Genomic DNA, 21,398 nt, shown 5'->3' with positions numbered 1-21,398 from the left:
CATATCAGGCAAAAAGAAAAGACTAGAATATATGCAGTTTTGGTATTTTTATATGAAATATTCCCTCACACATAATAAACTCCGAACACATTAAACTATCAGCATTATCCATGAACCTGCATTTAAACCATTATATTGCAGCTCTACCTTTTCAAAAACTGCCACCTCATCTCTATTATTTTCACCTCAAGACTCTAATTGTTTCTTTTATGAGATCTAACCTGCTAGTGTCCTCGGCGAAACACTTGACGGCGTTTGCATTTACAGTAATTGTTTGGGCAATTTGCCACATAGTCCAACAACTGGAAAACATTTTGCTAGCCCAGGTCTAAATCTTCATAATCATGATCTACTTTATAATAAGCAGTAGTTTTTAACTTAGAAATGATGAATGTCTCTTACCCAAGACAACATCTAGGTTTCCTTTCAGTTAAAAAAGAAAAGTAAATTTAAATTCATTGAAGTATGGGTAGGTAATCTTCATGATGAATGAAAATTAATTGTTGTATAGACTTACCAGTAGCAGAAATGCAATCCATATATAATTTCCATTCATGCTGGCCTATTTGATTATGTATACCCCTTTCCTCCTTGCCCCTCTAGAAAACCTTAATAGCAGAATATTTTTACCGGAGGACTTAATTTCACATTAACCATCCCTTCATATAGTAAAAGCCAGTGTAGAATAATAGCGTAAACCAGTGCTTCTCAAACCTGGCTGCACATAAGAAAGGGAAAAACTAAGATACCCATCCCCGAATCCTACTACAAAGACTCTAATTTAATTGGTCTAGGGTGGTCCCAGGCAGAGGTATTTTTAAAAGCTCTGTAGATGATTCCTATATGCCCAAGGCTTGAGAATGACTGATATAAATAAAGGACATAAATATGCTGTTTAGATTTATAATTTAAAATAATACTGAAAACCTTTTAATTAGTCACAGTATCCCCCAAAAGAATGAGGCAATTTAAACCAAGGGAAGTTAGTAAATTCAAACAAAATAACACATTGAAAACGTGGCATGAGAGATTTTTAAGCATCAAAGAAGGTGGGACATTGAAATACAAAGAATAAGCCTTAAAAACTATCAATTGTTTTGCCCCTTTGCTGACTTGGAGACAAGGTACATTTCCTTGGAGAAAAAGGGCACCTTACACAGCATAGCAAAATTAATTTTCTTTTAGAATGAAGTAAACTTTTAGAAAGTATTCATTTTTTTGAAGACATTAGTTAAGGCGGTTAAGGACAGATTTTAATCAGTGCTACACTATTGCAATAAAGAGGAGGGTCCAGGGTGAACTGAACTCAACTTGGATTTGTACAGAAGTGAGCAGGCATTTTAAAGAGAGAATGAGGGAGTAGGGAAGGGGGCGAGCGGGAGCTCAGTGGAGTCAGGAAAGTGAAAAGTGCAAAGCTGGTCTGTATAAATGCTGACTGGGCTAGCTGTGTCTGTTGGCTGGCAATTGCTAGAGTTAGGATTCTATCCTTCCACAGAGGCTGGGAAACAAAGGCTCTGTCCTTACTGATGATCACATTTTAATGGAATGGCTTTCAGGTCCTTGAGAAAGACACTACTGAGTTGTAGGAGATACATACACATTTCAAAGGGACAGAAAAGGGATTCATATTTATAAACCCTTTTTAGTAAATGGTGCTCAGGGGGCTATCTCTAAGTTTTGGCTAGAACAAACAGTAAATTCTTCTGGAAGCCTTGAGCTTTCTCAAGTGAGCACTTTAGGAGGGGCTAGGGTCATCCTAGAAATGCAGCCTTGAGCTATTAAAAACCATGCTAATATTTGTTTAAGTCTTTTAATATGTAGAGAGGCGATGAACAAAATGACTTGTCTTGAGAGGCCATAGTTTTTGTAGGCCCAGGTTGAGGCCTAGTTGAGAACAGGGGCCTGAAGAGCCTGGCTAGAGTTTGGTCAAGGAGAGAATCTTTGTCGAATCATTGTCCCTAAGATCCACCTATACTCATCTCTTAGTTCTTTTCACTGGGCATTTGTATCTCTTTCATTACATCATCCTGTGTTGTTCCATCTGCCTAGAATATTGTTCTGCTCCTTCAACTTCATCTTCATCTGAGTAGTAATACTAAGCCTTCAGGTCTGAGACAAAATGCATTCTCCTCCAGGAAGCCTTCCTTGGCCACCTTTCTTCCCTGAGTTTGGGTTAGTGCTCTTCTTTTTTTCCTCTTGTAGGACTCCATGCTACCCAAATCACGAAACATAATTGTGATTATAAAGTGCTGGTTTGTGTTTATCCATCACCGGATTGTAAACTTGCTAAAGGGAAAATTTGTTCATTCTCAGTCTTTACTAGTGGTTTAACTTCTAGCTAAGTGCCTAGCATATTAGATATTTGTTGAATGAATACGTGTTGAATTTTATCCAACATTATTCTGAATTAGCATCATGTCCAGTAGGAGGACTGTGTCATTTTAAATTCACTTGCTAGTGTTGACTATAAAGCCCTGTGCTGTCTTGTTAAAAGTGGGGCAGAGATCCCTGTCTTTGTCAACATAACGGCATCTCAGCATTTGGCTCTTGCACCTGACTCCTTTGGCAATCCCAGTATGTGGCCCGACTTCCTCAGTCAACTTCTCTTTGCCTTTCTGTTTGTATCTGGTCCCCAACTTGTCCTTCCCTAAGCACCAGATTGCTCTTATACTAATCTCCAACCATGGTCTCCTTAGTGAACCCTTCTCATGTCTTCTTATTAGGATTTCCTGGTAATGAACTTTGCTCTATTTAATCAGGGACACAAAAACCTTCAGCTGGGCAAGCCATCTTGGTGCTTATGAGCTTCTCCTGAACGCCTCCATTCCCTCAAGTGGGAAGCTCCAGAGAAAATGAGATGGTGTCTCTATTGCAAACTTCCTAAATCACTTGGACTTCGTTTTCTGAATTATATGTTTAGGTGCATCATCTCTGAATCTGCTTACATCTGCTCCAGATTAGAACCTGGGTATAACCAATAACTATTAGATGCTTTATGGCATTTAATATTAAAATTAACATTAGCCAGAATATGAAGTGTAATTAGTTGCTTGTGATCAATACTAATAATTACCATTTATGTCAAAAATATTACCTCCTATTTAAAGTGTTTTAATCAAACAAAATCTATGTATGATATCTTCAAGGCTGCCAGGACTGTAAAACTAACTTAAAAATTATATTAATGATTTTATATGGAGATGTGAATGTTTTATGATCAATAGGTATAAACTTCTGTAGACCCACTGTAGAGTTTAGGGCATATGGAGTTTAGGAGTAAAGAACTAAGGGTTTGTTTCTCCTGAAATTTAGTAGAGGAATAGTAATGAAAGATTATTTTGTATTTCAGATTAGGCTAGAGTAATAAAGTGGCAAGAAAATGAATATAGACAGTAAATAAAGTTCCAGATGAAAAGTTATACTATAATGTATTTTCCATAACATGGTATGTGGATAAGCTTCAAAAAATACTTGAATACCTTTCCATGGTTTCTGTAGTTAATTCTGTTGCAGAAATATAAGTTTGATCCCCTTCTTCATAGACTGTTAGTTCAAAGACTAAACGACTTTCACTCCATAAAATTTTTCATATTGTTTCAAAAGGGAATGTGGGAAAGATGGGTGTTAACTTCATCTTTTTGCATAAATATAAAATGCCAACATAATACTAACAGCTGATCCTGATTGATTGCTCACTGCACGCCAGACACCGAGTGGTTTACATCAGTTTCTTCAATTGATGTATTACGTTGGTATGAATACTTTTATTTGGTTTAATTGCACCCTTTTTTCTTGTGTCCTCTCTCGGGCCTTTCTCTTTTTCTTTTTTCTGTTCCACTACTCTTTCCCCACTCACCTTCAGTCCAAACTATTCAACTGCTCATGTTTCAGAGTTGGAATTTTAAAAAACAAGCACTTTCTTTGCTTTGGATTGTCATTAGCTACAAACCAAACCAGTGGAGAGAAATATAAAATCAGATTTTGTACTGAATTTTGACTGATTTAGTCAACATGGGCCAAGTGGTTTGTGTGTATAAACCTGCCTTAAATCAAGAAACATGCGCTGAAGGAGAGGAGGTCTTCAAAAGTGAACTGGTCGAGTCTCCATGAGTACAGAATCTTTTGTAAAGAAATCTGTGACAGGGAATGGAAGAAGGAAAATAGTTTACGAAAGGTGTGGGTGAGGGGTTGGCAAAGAAAATGTGTAACACAAAATATGGACATTTGTGAGGTATGCCTCAGTGCTTTGCGTTAATAATTTGCATATTAAGAAGTCACGAGTCTGCACATTAATGAATCCCTAACTAGTCTCTGACACAATAGACTGATACGTCCCTGGAGAAGTCATTATGGCCTATCATGGCAATGATCCGCATATTAATGACTCTCTCACATGCTCATCAACAGGTAGCCTAATAGGCTTCCATTGAGTTCTTTTTCATTTGCTTTTTAAATATATCTTCTCCTCCCTTCCTTTTGTAATACTATTGTGAAGAATTGACAAAAAGGTGCATTAAGATGATTTTAATGTGTGACGTAAGTTCACAAAAGCATTCAATTTAGAAATAATCCTTTAAGTCTTACTCAGTCTGCCAAGAAAACTTTTTAAATGCAGTTAAATACAAAACCAGTTTGATAATAGGTTTCTTATTTGGATTTTTATCACAAACCATTGAACCCAATTTACCATATTTCTATTTTCTTTGATATATTAATTTATGGTATGATTAGCATAGGTAGAAGAACTAGTTTGAAAATATGTTTATAAAATGGAATTGCTGGAAAATGGATATGAATTCCTGCAGACTTCATATCATAGATGCTGCTAAACACTTATAAAAACTAAAAAGCAGTAAGTAATAGGATAAAAAAATTTTAAAAATATAGAGGAAATACTAAACATATATTTGATTGCATAGCAATCTAGAAATATGTTAGGGATCTAAAAATTGACTTCATGACTTTTAAATTTAAGATTTAAATAAAAGTAGTCACACAAGCAAGGCAGTGAGTATCATAAAATTTCTAACTTGCTTTGGCATGCTTTAACTTTTTTTAGTCCCAGTTATTATATTTAAGATATCTGTTTTCTTTACAAACTTAAAGTCTATGATCGACCATAAGAAATATTGAAAATATTGAAGCATTGCTCTTCTACTACTTTTATTAAATTATATACCTCTCCACCTGATTTACTCTCCAGATAAAGGGAGGACTATTGATACATGTTTGAAATTCTTTGTTAAGAGCCAGGAATGGGACAGAAACTGGCAGGAATGTTGGAGAAGTTTGGTACTTTGGCCCCCATAAAAAATAAAACAAACAAGGACATGAGACCATCACCACCTTGGGGAACAATAGAGGGCACCGATGCTCAGGTGAGTGGCTGCAGTTTGCTGGGCTCACATCCGCCACCTTGGGTTTGGCAAAAGATCCTTCTGAGAAGTGTCACTTCAGAATGATTTGATTGCAAAGTCTGGAAGTCTTCATTTCTTCCCTGAACCCTTCCAAACATACACTAGGGCTATCAGTTTATATTTTAAGTTATCTTTTCTTAAAACAGTTTTCAAAACAACCTATAACACAAACTCTGTAGAACTTGGATGTCAGAGCTCAGTATTTAACAAATCAAATAACAGGTGATGTTTACTGTAGGTTCCACAGAGAAAACGTGTTTAAACAAGTTTTCTTTAACTGCTGTTAACTGGCTCAGTAGCCATGACTCTGTGATAATGACTTTTTTACACAATCACTGGCAAATTAACATCATTATGAAGAAAATAATGGACTAAACTTAGAATCCTTAAGAAAAAAAATATACACAGTAATACCCTGATAATTTTCAAAAGATGTAAGCAGAATAAAGCTCTTGACACCCACTTTGTGGGGGATTGTGGAGAATAGGAATGTCAGACTTCCGAGGTAGCAAAATCTCAGCTAGACAATCATTTCTTACCATTCATCTGCTTCAAGGGTGATGATTCCTTTGTTTAAGAACTCAGGTAAAATAAGGACTTCAGGCCAATAAGTTTAAGAATTTTTTTCTACTTTTTATCTGAGGTCTATTCTTCAGTTTTCTCAGTATCCATCACTTACAAACGTTTACATTTCTCTCTGGATAGAATATATTTGGCAGGTGTGGCAGAAGAGTTACTTGGGCAAGGTTTACCTATAAGTCTTTTTGGACTTAAAATTCATGAATTCTGCTTGTAATTGCATCCCATTTCAAAGTAACATAACAATTTTTCTGGTTCACACTTGGACTTCCAGGATTCTATATAACTATGCCTTAGATCCTCGCAATTTAGTGTCTCTTTAGAAAATACACATCAGTACAGAATTGCACGTGGTGCTCAATTCAATTACAGAATTAAATCTAAAAAGTCTTTCACTGATTCCTTTGGGGAGCTAGAAAAAATGGTACCCACACTTTGACATGACAAAGAAGATTTAGACCTGTAATCCTTGGTAGAAACTAAAGAGTTAGAAAATGAAGAAACTTTGGAAAAGAGACTTACCAAAGAATTCTCCAGTGAGACTATGTCTTTCAGTTGCTTCTTTCTCTGCTCTTGAAAGTCCCTGCAGCAGGAAGGCAAAAGATCATCGTTTTCAGTATGTTTTCAAGATCAAGTGCCAAGGCAGTGGTCAGTATTCTAATTTAGATATTGAAATAGAGAAGATTTTTGAGAATGTTATAATTCAGCTTTATGCAAAACAGAAAAATAACTTGATAAAACCATCTGGTCACTAACATAGTGGTATATTCTTAGTTACTTGAATGCTTGAGCAGTTTACTACAGTTCACTCAAGGGGCTTATGGTTTGCCATGGTTTATAATTACATTTTAAAAGTCATGAACTAACTTGTATAATAGATATTACTCAATACACTTATTTATCTTAATCTGTTGAGGATATTGAAAATCTTTCACTATTTGAAAAGTTTTACTTGGAAATAAATAAAATGATGTGGAAATAAATTATTCCATAATATGTAGTTAAAATTATATTAGAAAACTAGCTTACAAACTGTACAGGTAAGATTTCTATGGCATGAAATGTAAATGGATAACACTGACCATAAGGTGTAATTGACTATTTTTGGCTATACTGAAATTTTAAGTTCGTAGTTATTTCTATTGATTCTACCAGCATTTTTGTCTTTTGGAGAAAATTAAGAATTTTTCAAATTAGACATCTATATTATATTCCTAGAATACTCCTATTAGTGATATAAATGTAGAGCTATATATTGAGAAGCCATGTTTTTTAATACCAAAGCTTAGAAGAACAAATTGGTTCCATTTTGAGCAATAAAGAGAGTGATGAGTGGTGGCTGTCTGTCTGTGTAAAAGTAGGATCATGGGGCTCAATCTGGTCCTAGCAAGGAAGTCCATTTATCTGTTTTAAATCCTTGCTGGAAAGGGAGGTCAGCATGAGCATACTGTACTTTTGATTCCTAATCTAATCCAGAATCCCTTATCTAATCCAGAATTTTCACCTTAAAAATAAGGAATGTAATGCCCACAAAAAACAATGGGCCAGTCAATTAAAAACAAAACAAAACAAAACTATGCGCATTACCATGTCAGTTGTTAGTCCCCAGATTTAGCATATAAGGGGAATAGAAAGACATTTACTAATATTTTTTCCTTTGAGATTATTTCTTGCTTATTAAATGCCTGTTAATAATACTGAATTGTATTTATTTTGTTTTCCTTTCTGGAATTATCATCAAGAAACTTAATGCATCTTTTCATCCTTTATTCCTTTTGCATAATGCCTTAATTTTTTTTCTTTATACACTTCTGTTCACAATTAAACGTTTATCTCTCTACTTATCTCTCTTTTGATCAAATATCTCTCTTCTTTTTTCAGTTTTATTCCTCATCGAGAGAAGACTACCAGTATTGTTAACAGCAAAGGAAAAGATATTGAGTTGTAGTAGTTGGCTAATGTATTATGAACTTTACCTCTCATTAAGTACAAGTCTTTGCTTTCCTCCTCCCTCCTATATATAAGGGGCTATGAAATGTCAGAATGCTAAAAAGGCAATTTTTAGGGAAACAGCGATATAACATTATGAAAAGAAACAGCATATACTATAGTATGTAATTATTTACCCTGGGAAAAACTGTTCAGTGTTTTTGCATGTGTCCACTTAGTGTCAATGCTGGTATTCTGTTCTTAAATGACTTAAAAACATCTCAAAGAAGGTGCATATAATTTATGATTTAAAAGATCATTTATTTTCCTTTTTTTCTTGTGGGGTGGGGGAGGAGGGTGAAAGTAATCAAATGAGATCCCAAGCTTTGAACAAAGAGGACTGGTCTGAACTTCTTCAGTAGTTTCACATTTTCTTTTTAGCTGTTTATTCTGGAGTGAGAGGTGGGACCAACATTTCCAAGTTTGGTCTTCTTTAGACAATTCTGAGCACTTTTAGGCAGAATGTTAAGGAGACACAAATACAACATTCAGGACTCACTTTGAAATGACCCCTTTTCATGCCAACATTTCAATTCCTCTTGGAGGAGAGTTACATTTTGCTTCTTGCAGCCTAATCCTGTCATTCACCCTAACTGTTTGGGCAATTCCATCACACCGGACTTAGATTTTGTGGCACAGGTATCCAAGAGTTTTCACTCATTTTAAGAGACATGTGGGGTTTTAGCACAATGGCATTACAGGACCTTAGGAAAAACCATATTATTACTTACACTGAAAACTACTACATTTTGACAGTGTTAAAATTAACCGTAACTCCAAAAGCAGAAGTGCAACATACCCAGAAACTGTGGTAATATTAACATGGTGCCTAAATCCTGACACTGAATAAATCAATTGGGTAATAAAAGAAGGTGTGAATTAGCATTCCAGTGCACACTGTATTTGGAGAGGATACTTTTAAATAAAAGCTTACTTTCACTGAGGATCTACTGATTTTTCTTTGAAGGGTGGTCTTCTGATAATAAGTGTATATTTAAAAGGCTAAGTGAGTATGCTATCATAGGCTGCAAATTTTACTCTTAAAAGTAGCTTGTGAATTAAACATATGAGAGAATATGGTAAGCATTTAAAATAAAGATAACTCCAAGTAAAAGAAGATGCATAGGAATTTGTTTCTGTGGTAATGTAGAACTAGTAATCAGTGTGGTATTTACTACATTTCATTACTACTACTACTAATGAATTTATTAAACACTTCCATGTTTTGGAAATTATGTTAAATTATTACTCTGTGTAAGGAGTGGGCAATATTTTGGAGAGAAGAGAGGCACAGAGAGGTTAAATATCTTGTCTAAGATCATCTGGTGAGTAATTGCCTTAGTAAGTGTTAAATTTAGGAAAGACTGAGATTTGCATGCAGATCTTTCTGTTCTGTTTCACTATGGGTTGACCCTCTATGGAAAGAACACTGACATGGTGACTAAGACACTTGGATCTAGTTGTAGCTTTACAACTAGTTAGCTTGTTCAACTTCTACCATATTGTTGAACTGGGCTTGAGTTTCTTTCTCTATAAAATGATGAGATGAGACTATCCAAGTGTGAAATTTCTTACAAATCAGGGAGGAACTTGGTATAAAAAGTAGAACAAACTTTCTGTAAGTTAGATGGGGCTCAGAGGTAAAGAGTCTGTTGAACTCAAATTTTTAAATGATTAACAGCTGATTCAGAAACACAAATTATTATTTACTTATTTTATTAGCTAGGTTGAGAATACCTTTCACTTTCTACCCCATTAATATCTCATCATTTTATTCTGTGTAAGGCACATAAGATGATTGGCCTATTCTTCAATATGTTTCTTCTTTTCTGGGCACATATGAGCTACATCAACATTTTCTTTTGTGCATAGAGCTACATCTGTCCTTAGCATAAGTGAGTGTGACATGTTTAAAAGTCTGAGGCATATAAAGGGTCTTCCTGTACCCCATTCCCAGAATTTAGAGTATCTGCCTGCACGCCTTTTTTCATATCTGTTGTTAGACAAACACTAGTACATAACACCTAACTCTAAGCTTCCAGTTAAAAATGCAGATTCCGACTCCACACTCCAGAGATGCTGATTTGGTAGATCCAATTTGAGGCCACTGAAGCAGAATTTATAACAAGTACCAGGTCATTTTCACATGAATCACATTTTGAGAGGCATTGTTTGAAGTTAAGTTTGTGCCTCTTGAGCTAGCTGACTACCAATTCGTGCTCTGGCTGTTAGCTTTCATTTTCCTAAATTATATCTTTACCTTGAATTTCTTGAGATATTTAGAATAATTATTTTTTACTTATGAGGTATTTGCATATGATGTCTTAAGCTTGGAATTGCTTTTCTCTTTTTCTCCAGCAAAATGCTACTTCTGGTTTAGGTTTCACCTTAGGAGCCATATCCTTCTGGAAGCTATTCCTACCTCACTGTGCACCTCACTAAGCACACAGTTCTCATACTCTGGGGTTATTTCTTTATTTAATTGTCCATCCTCCCCACTAGCTTTTGAGCCCTTTGAAGGCAGGGATATTGTCTTGTTACATGTGGTGATTTAATGCAACATTTGGAAATTTGTGAGTACTCAATAAATATTGGTTAAGTGACGAGTGAATATGGATTGCTATAAATTTAAAATTACTATTATACTTCATAAATGTAACTATTGGCTAGAAACCATTCACTTCTTCCTATGTTCAGCACATATGTATTTATTGTCTACTCTAGGTCATCATATAAAATTTCAATATTATGTTCATGTCTTTGAAGTGGGGGTAAATTTACCTCAAATTGTAAAAATGGTGCAAACCTTTGTGTAATTATATTGTGACAGAAAAAGGAAAAATGACAAAATCTGGGCATTTTACATTCAACAAACACTCATTTTCATTTCCCATTTGGTCTAAGACCTTTCAAACTCAATATATTTCTCTCAATAAAGCTCATCTTCTTCCCTGTACCCCTGCTTCTCCTAAATTCTCTGTTTCAAATGATGGTGGTTCCATTCTTTTAAATTCTCAAATTAGAAACTTCTGAATCATCCTTCATTTTTCTCTTATCCTAATTATTATCTAAATAGTAACAAAGCACGCTGCAAACACATATAAAACTAGTAAGAAGTAGGGGAACTGGGTTTGGGAACAGGAGACATATCTGAAAAAGTGACTCTCCCTACTGCCTATTTTCTAGAGAGTGGCTGTCTGCATAGCTTAATCCAGTGGACTTGGTGCAGTGAGATACATTGTCTGTACCAGAAGTTTGCAAATCTGGCCTCATATGAAAATCATTTTAGAAGATTCTTAGCACCATCATTCTCTATTTCGCCTCTCACTTCCATGTGCAGGTCTATTAATTTAGATTTTACAGAAGTAGGGCCTGGAGTTTCTGATATGAAAGGCAATTCTGGGAACTGTTGTTATTATATATTTGAGAACAGTAGTATTCATGTGACAAGGGACTACCAAGACAGAAGGACTCTTAAACAATTGAGATGCTTAAAGTTCCTGTATGAGCTTGATTTCTAGTTCCTTAGAAATTCATGTACTTAGAATGCCCGGATCTAGTAAACAGGTTGTCAAGGACTACTTAGAATGTTATAAACCTAGGTGAACAAAGTGTACATGGGAAACATTTCATTTTCCCTGGTGAAGGACTAGAATAAAAATTAGGAACATAGGCAAAATGTACTGGTCCACTGTCTAGGCATGTGTACCAGAGGTTAGGGGGGAAATCCCAAGGAGGTGTCTATGTGAACACCTGAAAAGCGAATCACCCAGCCCTTAAGAGACCAGAAACGAGCCTGCAGACTAATTCAAGACTTTGCTGACTTGTGCGGGAGCCCTCAGTTAACCACCAGATTTAACTTTCCCTGGCTTAGGTCTAGGGATAATATTGTAGATTTCTAATTCTCATGTAAGCAACAAAAGTTACCATTAAAAAATCTATATGGAGGGAATTTATCAACAAATCATATTGATGCTACATCAAAAATTATAACTCATACGTGGCTCATCTTCTCTTTCTTCATTATTATCACCCTTAACCCTCATCATTTCATGCCTGAAATGTTGCAGGAGACTCATGACTAGTATTTCTGCTCCTCTGTGGCTCATCCTGTCTAGCTTCTCCATTACATTATCTAAAAGTCAATCTCTGTCCTATTTAATCCTCCTGGTTAAAAAAGTACCTAAAAATTTCAGCCCCCTTTTGCCTGACATGCTAAGCCCTTTACCATCTGGTTCAAACTACCTCTGTTCTGTCCCCTAACATTCTTTCTCCAGAGTCCAATCCTCTGAACATCTCACTGTTCGTAAATATGCCTTTTCTTTTGTGCTTTCTTACTCTCATCTTTGACTTCTTGTTGTTTGCTCTGCCTATGATGACCTTATCATTCTTCTCTAATTGAGAAACCCCTAGTTATCCCTAAAATCTAACTCAGAATGTCATTTCCCTGATTTCCCCAATAGTGTCTTCCTCAGTTCTGTACTCTCTTCTTATCTCGAAGAGAATTTTGATCATATCCCATTATTTATTATGATATTTACCACTTATAATAATTATAATTACCTATTGATGTGTCTATGCCCATCATGACATTATAGCTTCCTTGAGGTAAGAAGCTAGATATTATTTATATTTGATTTCCCAAAATTAATACAATTCATGGTACTTCATTTCTCTGTTCTCTAATAATACTGACCATCCCTTTATATGTTTATTGGCCATATGTATCTTCTCTTCTGTGAAATATCTATCTCCCCCACCCTCTGCAATGAATTGTTTGTACTTTCTTACTGATTTGTAAGAGTTCTTTACATATTTTTGATACTCATATATGTTGATATTGCATAACATAAGCATTTCTTCCAATTTGTAATTTCTATTTTTTCTTTAAAAAGTCTTTTAATGAACAAAAGTTTTAAAGTCTAATAGAGTTAAACTGACCAATTTTGTAACAGTCTATGTTTCCTTCTTTTTTTATTTAAGAGAATATTTCCTACTGTGAAGCCTAAAAGATATTCACATATAAGAATTTCAAAGTTTTTGACATATAAGGTCTGAACTTAACTGGTAACCATTTTTCCTGTCTCCATTTACTAAAAAGTCTCTTATTTCCCTATTGGCTAACATGCTATGCTTGTCATATAACAAAGTTCCAGTTATGTGTGATTCTGTTACTAAGGTCTCAATCCTGTTTCATTAATCTGTCTGTCCCTGTACCAATATAACTGTCTTGACAAATAAATCTTTGTAATAACACTTAAAATCAAGTAAAGCAGGGTTCCCTCCCTGCTATTTCTCAAAAATATTTCAGCGATCATTAACCCTCTATTTTTGTATTTAGAATTCTATTTTCAAAATCTTTAAAAACCTGTTTTGAAGTTTTGATTAGAATTGATCTGAATCTGCAGATCAATTTGGGAGAAAATTGACATTTTCATAACATTTTCTTCTTATCTGTCTATGAACATGGTATATTTATCAATTTTTCTGGATGTTCTTTAATATTTCTTGATAGAATTTTATTCTTCTCACTGCAGAAATCTTGCACATTTTCTATTGGTTTTGTTCATAGATATTTGATATATTTAAATATCATTTATTTCTACTTTCTTCCTTGTATTTATCCCTGAATCTAAATTTTTCCTTTTGTATTTCTGTATTTACATATTTTTGTGAAACACCAACGTAATAATACACAGTTGAGTACCTAATCATTTGCTCCCAAAATAAGGCTCCTATACTTTTAACTCAATCATTGTTTAAAAATTAAAGTATTTTAGAGAATTGAATTAGATTTGCTAAAGGATAAAAAACTATGGCTAGATAGAAGAAATAAATTCTAGTGTTCTACAACACTGTAGGATGATTATAGTTAATAGAAATATATTATATAGTTTCAAATATCTAAGAAGAGGATATTGAATGTTCCTAAAATGAAGAAATGATAAATGTTCAAGGTGATGGATATGCTTCTTACCCTGATATGATCACCATACATTATATGTATCAAAACATCACTACATCCCCCCCATAATATTACAATTGTTATCAATTAAACAAATAAAATGAAAGAAAAAAAATGCTTTTAAATAAAAATGATTGATACTATTTTGGCTAGGTAAAAACAAAAGCCTTTGAATGACTCTTAATTTTACTCTACAAATGAGATTTTCAGTATTGTTATGGGAATAAAAAGGAAGCGAGAGCAATTAAATGCTGTGTAATGGTTTATATTTTTTAAGCACATAGACATTATATACATGGAGAAGGAAAGATGTGTCAGCTTGTAGTTGAGGTTTATAACAAAAAAATCTTTGAATAGTTATTGGCCTCATGAAACAATACAGATTTATAGATTAAGTCAGTATCAATTGTGCAAACAGTGTATTTTTCTAACAAAATTATATTCATATAGAAACATTATTTTCATTTATGGGTCTGCTAAAGGTACCTAATGATTTTAGTAAAGTTAAAAGTAAGCATCATAAATACATACAAAACTGAATTACCTTCTTATATAGTCAGGATGGAAGAACTTGCAATTTTCTCATGATTTGTTGAAATAAAATTAGCCTTCCTGGGATTTGGATCAAAATTCCTCATGCAGTGAAGATTAGTCTCTATTTCACAAATGTATCAGCCATTGCCAACTTTCCAGATTTCTTTTGTTATAGAAAAGTCATTGAGAAATGTATTAATAACTAGAAGAAAATTCAGCTGGGACAGTACAAGAAAATGTGGGTCCTGGGTCAAATATTTCTGATAAATTGACCTGTGACATAACTATACACAAAGGGGGCTTTTTCACCAACAGCGTTTTTCCTATTTACTGTCATGGGCAAATATAAATTCTAATGATTCCACAAATACACCAAAAGATAGTAAATCTGAAAGAATAAGGTATTTATCTTTTTCACTAAGTATGCAGAATACGCTAGAAAAGGGAATGTGACCTGAATCATTTTAAAGAAAGAAAGTATATGTTTGCATATGAAAGATCAGAAGTTTGGGTTATAAAATTGGCTTGCGGGCAATACACATATAAAGTCTTTTAACTGAGTACAAATTTAGCTGCATTTCAGTTTTTAGTTAGCTTATTTCTTTTCCTCATTTTCTGGAGAGAGAGTTAATGTTACATCAGTTCTACTGAAAGAATTTTGAGTAAAATGAAACACAAAAAATTAATAATTGAAATGTTAGAAAGCAATTTCCCCAACCACAATTGGACTGTCAGTTCATAAAACTTTATCATTTAAACCAAGAGAAAAATGTTCGCACTTGCCAAGATTAAATTCATGAATGATGGAATAATCTACATTTACATGTATTTTTACTTTGGTTATACAACTTTTAATATGAGCAACATAATCTGATTCAGAAATATGGCATTGTATGAATTATTTAAAAAATTTTTCTGCAGCCAATATTTACTAACATGACATTTTAAAAGATCTATTTTATTTAAAAATATACAAAGTAATACAAGAAAATATGAAAGTTTACTTAATGTTTATTTGGCTTGTTATTGATTTAAATTTTCCCCTGCATAAAAATTTTTAGACAATGTAGTCCCAGAAAAGTGAATAACATGTTGTTTTAAATTTAACAGTAAAGAAGACTCATCAGCAACATCAGAAGAGAGTGACTTTGAGAATCCAAAGATTACAGGTATACTATTATTTAATTTTTCAACAAAATTTGTCTGTTTTGTTAAAGGCTACAATTAAAACAATCTTACATTGGCACAATTATATTAACTTTTCAGATACTTATATCCCAACAATTGTGTGTTCTCATGAGGACAAGGAAGACTTGGAAGCCAGTAATCAAAATGTAAAAGATGTAAATAGGGAACATGATGAACATAATGAAGAAGAATTAGAGTTGATGGTAAGTGTTCTGGTTGCCACGGTATTAGAGAAGATGAATCCATTTATGCTTCAAAGATGCCACAATGCCTGCCTTTCAATAGCTTCAACTAATATAATTTGCAAATGCGAAAGCACAGCCTATTCTATCCTTGCATCTCTAGCTTGATCAACAAGGCACTTTGATTTCAGTATGTTGCTTCTGGTCTCTGCAGTGGTAAATTAATGACATTCATTTCTTATCTCTTTACCGGTGGCTCTGAGTAATAGTTTGTAGGAATTACAGGAGAGGTAGCACTATCCTAATGTGCATTTCTAATCTTTTTGACAAGTGTACACTTAGCATAAACTCATCTGTAAAATGAGAGGGCTGGACTGGATGATTGTCAGGGTCCTGTCCAACTCTGCAAGTCTATGATTCTTGCAGTTAGCAGCATTTTTTAACTTCCATCCTTGTGAAAATCTCCAAGTTCTATATCATTGTCGAGTATTAAATTACCAAGTGAGAAGAAAATAGCCTGTGCCATAATTTTTAAACAGGAAACAAAATCAGTACTGTACAATTTAGTATTAAATTTGTTATAAATTTCACACTTGGTGAACATTCAATCTGTTTGGGATTTTTGGGGGGATGATGTAGATAGCACTTTTATCACAAAGGAAGAAATAGGAGTAAATGAGTCACATAATGCAATTTCTCCTTTACTGTATTTGGTTGGAGTTCATATCATTGGGATACATGGATTTATAATCATCTAAGATTAAAATGACATTTGCCTCTTCCAGTGTCAGTGCTGAAACAGAAAAGAAATAGAGCTCATCTCTTTCTCCGCATATTCCACCTTTTCTATGGTGATATGGGAGCTGCATCACTAAAGTATGCAATTTACTTTGCTCCAACTTTAAGAAACTACAAAGTTGTCACCCATTGTGAGAATTCTCACCAGCTGAAAGTTAACATTGCCATTTTTTTTTCAAACCACAGAATATAATGAAAGGGCCCTGAAAAATCACATACTTCACCAATACATCTCATTACAATGAGCAGGCTCAAATATAAAAGTTTGTTTAGAAGTTACTGAAATTGTACGTCCAATAAATGAACAGGGAGCTGTAATTTAGATGCTAATTTGCTCCATGCTGACGTTAATGCATAAAACAATGAACCTCTATAATAGATGGAAATACAACCAAATCTGTGGAACCCACAGGCATTGGCTTACAAGACAGCTGTGCAGTTGACAAGTAACATGAGCCTTATGTGAGAAGAAGGGGAAAACGTAAGATTTGCATATAATTATTGAGATCATGCAAATGTCAGTTATGAGGAGGAAAAAAAAAAAAAAACACAGGCATCTCACTGTTAAATCCTGACAGTTGGCATCACTGAAGAGCTCAAATACATTTGAGTACTGGTTGGCAGAGGGTCATTAAAACAGAATTTGCAGAGACATTAACTCCCTCACTTTTCTTTGAGTGACGTTTTGCTATTAATAGTTTGCAGAGGCTTTGCAGAAAACATATTAATAAGAGAAACTGTAATGGGGGCACCTACAGCAAGTGTAAATGCAGCAAGGGGCACCCAGGAAGCTGCTCTCTAATTGATTAGCATGGAGCTATCAATGTGTATATCCTAAGTGAGGAGAAAGTGCAATGACAAGCAAGAATAGTTGAATAATACAATGTGATATTTGGAAGCTGGGAAGGAGAGTGATTAATTTGGGCCCCTTTTTCTTACTAATCTCATTCCCAAGTCATAGCCTACAAAGATCTCCCCAAAACATCTGGCTCTCAGAGTTTGTATGAAATCCACAAATGAAATGAGTCAAGGAAATCTACTAGATAATTTCCAGTCAAGTTAATAAAACCTATCTAATTCATTCTGTATATTTAAAAAAGATCATATGCTCATTATTTTTGTTGTTTTTATCCCATAAGATAAACCAACGCTTACTAAGAACTAGAAGCACTGCTTCCAGAGATGAAAGGAATACATTTTCTACAGATCCAGTCAATTTTCCAAGTAAAGCTGAGGGATTAGAGAAGAAGCAAATCCATGGTGAAATACGCACTGACTTGTTCCAAAGGCCTTTGTCTCCAAGTTCATCAGCAGAAAGCTCCTTAAAGGGGGATTGTTACTGTGACGAAAAATATTGCCCAGGAAATAAGTGTAGTCATCAACTTCCTGAAGAGGAAATTACTTCAGATATGGAAGAAATCAAGCCATCTTTGGGAGGTGCGGGTAGTGATGAATTAGTGCAATTGCACACTGGCTGCAGAGAAGTCCTGGACGATGAGGCTACTGCAGCCCACAAAAGGGGCAGAGTGCACATATCTTGCCCCTCCTCAGATCAACTAAGAGTAGGCAACCTTAATAAAAAACAGGAAGGAGGGGCTAGTAAAATTGAAATAAAAGACTGGGAATGTTTAAGAAGGGATTTCCATTCAGATGTATCTTCATATCTTGAAGAACCAACAGAAAAAGTATCTTCTAAGGAAGATTATGGCAATGGTAAGGATGATGAGGGACAAAAAATACATTTAGGTGTTAATGAACAACAAAGCCAAATTTGCCAATCAATCTCACATGACCAAGGAAGGGAGATGGGCCACGCTGAGGTAAGTGTGGAAGGGACTGGAACTAGTAACAGAGACCTAACTGCCCTGCTGAGCAAAGATACCTCCATTCCCGCCTGGGCAATCACAGCAGATACATCTCATTCACCAAGGACAAATTTAAGTGGGGAAGAAGCTCTGTTCACTCCAGAGCATGATCGCTTGACTAGCGAAGGCATCCCTTTAGGAGGAATAACTAGTCAAGTTTATTCACCAAGAAATGGAAATGTTTTGAAGAATGATTATCTTTTCCAAGTTGAAGAAGAAAAAGCAGGTTGGATTAATCCTGAAGACCAGGATAAAAACACACAGCATAAACAAAGTTGGAATGTTCCGGAAAGTCAGGGAAAACCAAGAGAGAGTAAGACAAATAAACCAGAGCAGATCAAAGAACAAGCAGATTGTGAAGACCTGTGGGAAAAAAGAGATCACACGAGGAGTCTGAAAGCTCCTTCTACAGAAGAATTGTTTACCTGCCAAGAAACAGTGTGCTGTGAACTGTCTTCTCTAGCTGATGATGGTAGTGCTGAGAGAGCAGAAGCAGGTACAGCTTATATAATTAAGACAACATCAGAAAGTACTCCAGAAAGCATGTCTGCTAGAGAAAAAGCAATAATTGCTAAGCTACCCCAAGAGACAGCACGAAGTGACAGGCCCATCGAGGTAAAGGAAACAGCGTTTTATCCACATGAAGGGAGAAATGATGCTTCACATTATACCCTTTGTCAACGAGATACAGCCGGTGTAATCTATGACAATGATTTTGAAAAGGAATCATGTTTAGGTATTTGTAATGTACGTGTAGATGAAATAGAGAAGAAAGAAACCATGTCTATGTACAGTTCTGGGAAGACATACGACAGGGAGAAACATGGCATTGGAAATAGAACATCTGTAGAAGAGTTGTCACAGGTCATTACAAAAAATCAAAAAGCAATTTCACAACCAGATTTACATTTGGGAATGTTACCAACAGACAAAAAAATGTTTCCACAAAACAGAGATCATGGGAAGGTCCAAGAATTATCGACGAAAATGGACTTAGATCCCATTGTTCGTCCTGCTTTTAGCTCAGATGCTAATCGAGCTTCTCAGAGTGGCTGTCACATTTCCACACACCATCCTAACGTGACAGAGCCATCTTATAAACAGCCACTTTCTGTAAGGAATACAGTTACTACGACGACTTTCCAATCTATTTCTACTAAATCTGAAAATGATCGTGACCTAACAAGAGAAGTCCAGGGTACTGAGAAGCACCCTCATCCTGGGTCTAAACTTGGAGAAGTTTCCAAAAGTTCAGTAGTGACATCAGGTAGTAGAAAAGAAAAATGTGTAGGCCAGATTTTCCAAACAGGAGAAAGCAGTGTGGAAAAATCTCTAGGGCCGACAATTTTAATCAGTGAACCTCCTGAGAACATAGAAGAATCAAGGCATGAAAATGAAGGATTAATAAACTCTGGACAATCGCTATGCTTTTCAAGTGAAAAGCAATCTGAGAGCTCTGCTTCTGCTAGTCTTCCTGTCCAGGAAAGTCAAGTTCAAAGCAACGAATCTTTGTTTTCAAAATATGCCAATTCTAAAATACCTTATTTTCTCTTGTTTCTGATATTTCTTGTAACTATCTACCACTATGACTTAATGATTGGTCTGGCATTCTACCTTTTTTCATTGTACTGGCTGTCCTGGGAAGGGGGTAGAGAAAAAGAGTCTGTTAAAAAGAAGTAACCTCAGCACTATTACTTTTCTCTCTTAAAAGATAAGCTATTTAGCCCCCAACATTTGGATTGGTGAAAGAGACTATTCATTGTTCAAAGATCCAGCAGTTTTTCTCTTGAAGGATCATTTAAAAAGGAATGCGTATGAAGTTTGCTCCTTCATATAAGTAATTATTCTATATAGGACCATTATGTTTGGATCATTAAATACCTATATGAATATGAGATCTGAAGCACGTCAAGTTGAAATTAGGTACAGCTGTTGCTCTTTAGCAGGTTATGAAGTTGCAATGCTTCATGTCTCTTCACTATTTAAAGTGCTATTTCTTACATCCATTTCTTTTGCAGTAAAGCTTCATTTTTTTTCCTTGAGAGTATATTTCCCCCTACGGTTTTTAAAACAGATAAAACATGGACAATAGCAGATTTTTTTGGTCGTTTAGTATTGACCATGAAATTTGCACTTACCAGCACATACTGATAAATCAAATATTTCAACTTCTATTTCATATTTTTAAGAAAATACCTATGTATATCGAAATGAGAAAACTTAAAGAAACACATTCTGTTTGCTTTATACATACACCTTTTACCTTATTGATACCTACAAAGTCAGGGCATTCATAAGCCAAACCTGACAAAGACTGAAACAATTGGGAGATTATCTTTCAAGTCTACAAAATTTGTCGGTGGCCTGCCTTTAAGCAAGGTTTTTCTCTTGTAAAAGGAGACTATAACACAGCTGAACTATTTCAATGTCAACTATTCAGAGTTGAAAATGTAAATTAAAAGTTCCACAAGCATTGCTTCAGAATAAATTTGTACCTATAAAGAATAAGGCATTAAATGATAATAATAAAAATATTCCAAACGGACTATGTGTTCTTCGTGGTAGTATTTTTGTCTTCAAAGTTTCAATATTTTCTCATTGTAAGATAATAAATTATTCCTTAAGGTGCACTTAGAAAGCAAACAAGTAGTCTTTGGTGATATTTATTATAGGATTATTATAATATGTTGTTAGATGATAACAAAAAATTTTAAGTAGACAAATAGGTACATGTGGAAATCTACTGAAGAAGAAATGAGTATCCAGTATAGCAGTGACTTTGGCTGCTGTTATTACCTATAGCCAAATGTGTGAAATAATGAAACTATTCATTTTAGTCTAGTAGGAGTAATGCAAGGATTCATATACAATTTATTTCAAC

At 34.8% G+C, this 21,398-nt stretch overlaps 1 protein-coding gene across 1 annotated transcript in view; it reads left to right on the top strand.

Moving 5' to 3' along the window:
• The window catches only part of PPP1R3A (protein phosphatase 1 regulatory subunit 3A), a 37,510-nt gene extending 16,373 nt beyond the window's left edge, over positions 1–21,137 (top strand). Inside the window, exons 2-4 of the mRNA XM_069462306.1 lie at positions 15,595–15,653; positions 15,751–15,875; positions 17,792–21,137. Coding sequence (XP_069318407.1) covers positions 15,595–15,653; positions 15,751–15,875; positions 17,792–20,197 — 2,590 coding nt within the window. The 3' untranslated portion in view covers positions 20,198–21,137. The remainder of the gene's footprint in view (positions 1–15,594; positions 15,654–15,750; positions 15,876–17,791) is intronic.
• Positions 21,138–21,398: the final 261 nt, after the last annotated feature.

The sequence above is a fragment of the Eulemur rufifrons genome, chromosome 29, assembly GCF_041146395.1.
Source record: "Eulemur rufifrons isolate Redbay chromosome 29, OSU_ERuf_1, whole genome shotgun sequence".
NCBI classification, from domain to species: Eukaryota; Metazoa; Chordata; class Mammalia; order Primates; family Lemuridae; genus Eulemur; species Eulemur rufifrons.
The sequence above is the reverse complement of the archived record's forward strand: the minus strand, read 5'-3'. Positions and strand labels throughout refer to the sequence as shown.